The sequence below is a fragment of the Pteropus medius genome, unplaced genomic scaffold (genome assembly GCF_902729225.1).
Source record: "Pteropus medius unplaced genomic scaffold, Ma_sr-lr_union100, whole genome shotgun sequence".
Taxonomy (NCBI): domain Eukaryota; kingdom Metazoa; phylum Chordata; class Mammalia; order Chiroptera; family Pteropodidae; genus Pteropus; species Pteropus medius.
In genome coordinates, this window is record NW_024340699.1 from 15,463,355 (window position 1) to 15,468,722 (window position 5,368).

Genomic DNA, 5,368 nt, shown 5'->3' on the forward strand with positions numbered 1-5,368 from the left:
CAGACAGAGAGAGAGACAGAGACAGAGAGAGAGAGAGACAGAGAGAGGCGGGGGCCGCGGCAGAGGCTGGCGGGAAGGAGGTGGGGCCCTCAGGCAGTGGGGTCCCATTAGGGCTGGGGGGCTGCCTGGTTTGGGGTGGGGTCAGCCCACTATTGAGCACTTCCTGCGCCCAGGCCACAGGGAGGCCACTCGGTCAGATGGAGGGTCTGTGTCTGGGAAGTAGGGATGGCTAAGGGCTGGGCCTGGCTGCGTGGCAGGCAAGCAGCCAGGCGAGGGTGGGCTCTGGCGGGCGGGCGGCCACGGGCCCCCTCTGAGCCCTTGGTTACTGCGCCAGGTTCATGGGACGCCCCAGGCCCTTGCCAGCAGGTACATACAGGGCAGTGAGGAATGCACAAAGGGTGTACCCCGCCCTGCCTGCCAGTCAGGATTGGAGTGAGCAGTGTGGGGTGGGCGCCAGTCTGCCTGCCCCCGGAACAGGCCCTTTGACCTAGAGCTGGGACCGCAGCGGTCAGCAGTCACGGCCCTTCTCTCCTCGTGCCTTAGGAGCCAGAATGCCAATTTCCAGAACCCACGCTGTGAGAACACCCCGCTCATCGGGCGCGAGTCCCCGCCGCCCTCAGTAAGTCTCTGGGCAGGAGGGAGGCTGGGGGCTCCCAGGCCTGGGTGGGGTCATCGCCCTGCCGCCTGGGCGGTCTGGAGTGGCCCTCAAAGGCAGTGCAGGCCCCATGGACAGCTGTGAGCCTGCAGTGGGCACCAGGGGCTGTCCCCAGCCGGGACTCTCTGCAGGCATCTGGTCTGAGTGGACAGGGCTCGGCGGGCCCATGAGCTGGCGCTGAGGTGCCCTGGGGCCAGAGCGGGCGGCCAGGGGTCAGCCGCCGGTGGCCAGCTCTGCTCCGAGGGGCCCCACCTTCTTCCCACTCGGTGTGTCTCCCCCTCTTTGCCTTCCCAGGCTCCACCAGGTCCTGGACCCGGGCCATTCCAGCCTGGCCTGGTGTCTCCTCTGCCCTGGGGTGAAACGTGGATGAGGGACAAGGTGGCTCGATGCTAAGGGGGAGATCACAGAGAGGCAGGGGCCCTGGTGGGCTTCCTGGAGGTGGTGGGCTGCAAAGGACAGGGTGGCTGAAGAGGCTGAAGGCCACCTTGCTTCAGAAATCCCCGCCCACGTGTGCGGTGGCCCGTCGTGCCCTGTAGCGCAGAGCTGGGGCTGTGCGGGCTCCCAGGCTGTGTCCTCATGCTCGGCTGCCCTCGTCAGTACCATGTCCCGCCCCCGTGGCCTTCCCCAGGCCGGGCCTGCTCCCTGGCGTTGAGGCCGCGTCTCTTTCTCTCTCTCCTGCGTCCCTCCCACGCTGGGCCATCCTAGCGGTATCTGGCTGCCCTGGATTCTGGCAGCCACACGGGCTGGCAGTTTAAGCCCATGGACAGTGCCCGAACACGGTGGTGGCTGTGCCCTCAGAGTGACAGGTACTGACCCACCCGGGTCCCCTGCCCTGCACCGCCTGCATCTCCGTGCCTCACACCTTCTGCTCACTGCTGCTCCCTCATCAGGGCTGGCCTTGGGACCATCAGACATGCCCTGAGGCCATCTTAGACCGGTACCCATGGGGCCAGCTCTGGGTGGGCACAGGCCTGTGGGCTTTGTGGCCTCCAGCCCTCTGGTGCTGGCACTGGACGGTGGCCTTTCTTCTCATCAGGGACAGTGAGCCCCTCCTTACTCCTGGCCCAGCTGCAGGTGGCCCCAGCCCCCCTGGTCACCTCTCAGCAAGGAGACTGTTCACCCAGACCCGCGTGCATGCCTGTGCCCAGCACCGGGGCTCAGAGGCGGAATTCGAGTGAGCGGGAGTCCTGGGCTGCAGCGGGCAGGCCCGGCCCTCGAGCACACGCTCGTGCAGTGCGCGTGTACGCTGCTCCTCGCTGCCCCACGTCTGTGCACACCTGCATGGGCTCCCTCAGGGGTCCCGGCTGCAGCCCCCTGGACCCCAGCCCTGCTGCATGTCATGGAATGACGCCCTCGGGTGCCACTGCTCCCACACTGTCTCCTGGCCGCCTGACCAGCACGCATACCTCCTCCTCACCAGGCGTTCTGGGAGGGCTCGCAGAACCAGAGGATAGTGTCCTTTCTGGTCTGGGGACAGAGGAGTGGAGACTCGAGTTTCTGGAGCCCCTGGTGGACGGTGGGGTTAGCGTGTGGCCGGCCAGACTTCTCCCCGCTGGTGACGTGTGGCACACACCTCGGTCTCCATTCCCGCCTCTCGGGGTGTGGCCCTTCGCACACTGGCGGTAGCACACATCCACTGCAGGTGTGTCGTGAGCACACACGCATGCCCTGGACGAGGCCCTCGTGCTTTGGGTGGGACGAGGGTGGCTGAGATATACAGGCCGTCCCCTCCTCCAGCCGCCAGTGTGCCCGAGTCTGTGACCCTGAGAACCCCCAAGCGGGCAGCTGCGTCACCTCAGCCTGTGGGGCCTGCTTGGCTTCAGGGGCCCTCCGTTCCCAGGGTGGTGGGGCAGAGTGGCCACGGCCCTCCTGTGCCCCATGCCCTGCTGCTGCGGGCTTTCAGCGACCATCCGACTCTCTCTGGGGCCCAGCCTGACCTCGCCTTTGCGCGATGCCCTCCTCAAGGCCCCTCAGCCAGGGTCCTACAGAGAGAGGAGACAGCCTGTGTGTGGCGGGCCTCCACACTCTGGCTTTTGGGGTGGGGAGTGAAGGGACAAGCTCTGCCTGACCTGGCACCAGGTGTCCAAGACAGGGCTGGAGCCCAGTGTGCTCATTTCATCCTGAGCCTGAGGAGCGGGGCTCGGGCCTCCGCTCCCTGGGACCCGGCGAGGCTCAGTCTGGGTACGGGGCCAGCCGGCCCCTCCCGAGCCCCCTGCCCCAGGGCCATGAGCCCTGTCACTGCGTCCTGTCCTGCCTCCAGAGGTGCTTCTGGCTCGCCCCACCGAGGCCCATGCCCGTGCCCTGCTGACCACTCGCCTCCCTGTCTTCTGCAGTACACGTCCAGCATGAGAGCCAAATACCTCGCCACGAGCCAGCCTCGCCCCGACTCCAGCGGCAGTGGCCACTAGACCACCCAGCCAGCCGCCCACCCCACGTGCCAATCGCCCAGCTCTTCCCTGTGCCAGCCCTGCTGCTTACGCCGTGGCCCCCCGCCGGACCCCCCGCACGTGTGCCAGGCCCCTGGCTCCTCCCCCCACTCCCGCAGGAGCCCAGAGGTCCCCCGCAAGGGCCCCGGGCCGGCAGAAACGCGGGAGCTCCGGGTCAGCACCCGCCTTGGGTCATTACCACCACCACCACCACCTGGGCCCCATGTTCCACCCCTGCCTTCTGCCCTCCCAGGATTCAGGTCTGCACAGCCTGCTCCGGGCCGGATGACGGTGTGTTGCCCCGGCGGCTCCTCCAGGAGCCTGCTGACCCGGGATCTCAGACCGCCCACCCCTCCCCTCCGCCGCCCCGCGCTTCGCGGTGGCTGTTTTGTCCCCAGGCTGCGGGTGAGGCCCTGCCCCGGTGCCTCCTGCTCCTCTGCTGTGTGTGCGGCTCCTTCTCTCGCCCACCCGACCACAGCCCCCCACCACTTGCCAGGGGCCTCTGGGGGGGCCCCCCTTCTCTGCTTCCCACCCAGCATCGCTCTCTCCCCCAGCGCCTGTGGCACCCAGCCCTCCATGGCGGCAGGAGGACAGCGACTGTCACGCCGAGCCCGGGCTGCCCACCCAGTGCTGGCCGCCTCCTTGGTGCCAAACCCCTTCCCCGCCCTTCAAATGTGGCAGCTTCTGGTTCATTCTTTGCACTAACCACACTTGTCATCTGTAGGGCAGGTGGGCTGCAGGGCTGCCAGCCGAGCGCATTCCTTCCTGGTCCCCTTTCCGTCCAGGACAGGCGCAGTGTCCTGGAGCCCGGCCGCAGGGGCCGGACCCGAGCTGGCTGTGAATGAGCCCGGGGCCCTGCCGCCCCCTTGGGACTAACCACTAACCTCGCCCCAGCCTCCGCAGGGCCCCGGCCAGGCCGGCGAGCGCAGCCTTGAAGCCTGCACAGCTGGCGGAGTCAGGCCGGCACAGCCACTTCTCGGGGCGCTGCTGTGGGGCACGTAGCCCGACAGGCAGCCCGCGGGCCCGGAGAGCCCTCCCCAGGTGCTGCCCAGGAGGACCGTGTCTTGGGAACAGGTGTCCTTTGGGTTGTAGGACCGAGGTCTCTGTGGCCTCGGTCTCCCTAGCTGTGAAGTGGGAGTGAGGCTTCCCTAAGGTGCTTTGGGCTTCAGTGTACAATGTTTGCTGTTTCCTGCTGTGGCTACCCCCAAACCAGGACCGAAAGTCCTCCTCTGGCCCCGAGCCTGGCCGGCCTGACACAGAGAGGCCAGGCGTGGGCTCTGGCCTGCGTGCCCGGCCAGGGCCCCGAGGTGGAGGCGGGCAGCTGGCCGCGGTTCACGGCGCGTGGGCGCTAACTGGCGGAGCAGCGGGCAGTGCCCCTTCCCTGGGCGGGCCGGGGAGCGCCCACCTTCCCTTCCTCTGTGACCCTTTTTCTTTGTGCTGGTGTCTGGGACCAAAAGGGTAAGTGGGACGGGGGCCAGGCTGCTGCTGCCCCATTCCTGGGCAGTGTCACACTGGGAGGAGAGGGGGGCGTGGGCAAACACGGGGTGCCCCAGGTGGGCCAGGGGCCCCAACCTTGAATCTGAGCCCCTGGGCATGGCTGACCTCGCTGCCCGCCCTTTCCCACGGGTGGGAGCATCCTGGCCTCTGGGCAGCCCTGCCCGGGCGCCCACCACGTACTCTGCCGCGGCTCAGAAGCACAACCAGCCGCCCGCGGCTGACGAGGCCGCCGAGCACGAGTGCGCACAGCACGGGAGGCGGCGGCCCAGCCAGGGACCCGCACCGCCTGGAAGTTCCGCTCCATCGGTGACTTCGTGACCTCACCGAGTTCCTTCCACTCTCCGAGGCCGAATAAAGGAAAAGTGGAAAAGTCAAAAAGTTCAACCCAAGCCTCAGCCCGTGGAGAGGAGGGGGTCCTGGGCTGGTGGTCTTTCTGTCCTAAGTTTTTGGGGCCCCCTCCCGGACCAGCCCCCATCCCAGTGACCTCTCCATAGCCATTCCCACCCCCCGCCAGTGGGCCTTGGGCTCCTCAGGCCCTGCAGCATCTTGGGGGATTGGTCCTTGACCACATGGGGGGCAGGGAGGCCGCACAGCCCCGCAGGGTTCAGCCCCATGAGGTGAGCAGGAGGCCTGGTCTCATTGGGACACCTGACTCGTAGGCCCTGGCTGCCGCCACAGGTTTGGGTTGCGGGACGCCTGGTTGGAGCCCCTGGCCACTGACCCTTCCCCGGCCGTGCCCACCTCATCTCACTATGCAATTCCAGCTGGAGCACTGGTCCCCAGCCGGCCC

The 5,368-nt window shown here is 67.6% G+C and overlaps 1 protein-coding gene across 1 annotated transcript in view; it reads left to right on the top strand.

Annotated features, from left to right (window-relative positions):
- The window catches only part of TTYH3 (tweety family member 3), a 25,130-nt gene extending 21,832 nt beyond the window's left edge, over nucleotides 1-3,298 (top strand). Inside the window, exons 13-14 of the mRNA XM_039878992.1 lie at nucleotides 544-619; nucleotides 2,989-3,298. Coding sequence (XP_039734926.1) covers nucleotides 544-619; nucleotides 2,989-3,063 — 151 coding nt within the window. The 3' untranslated portion in view covers nucleotides 3,064-3,298. The remainder of the gene's footprint in view (nucleotides 1-543; nucleotides 620-2,988) is intronic.
- The last annotated feature ends 2,070 nt before the right edge of the window (nucleotides 3,299-5,368 follow it).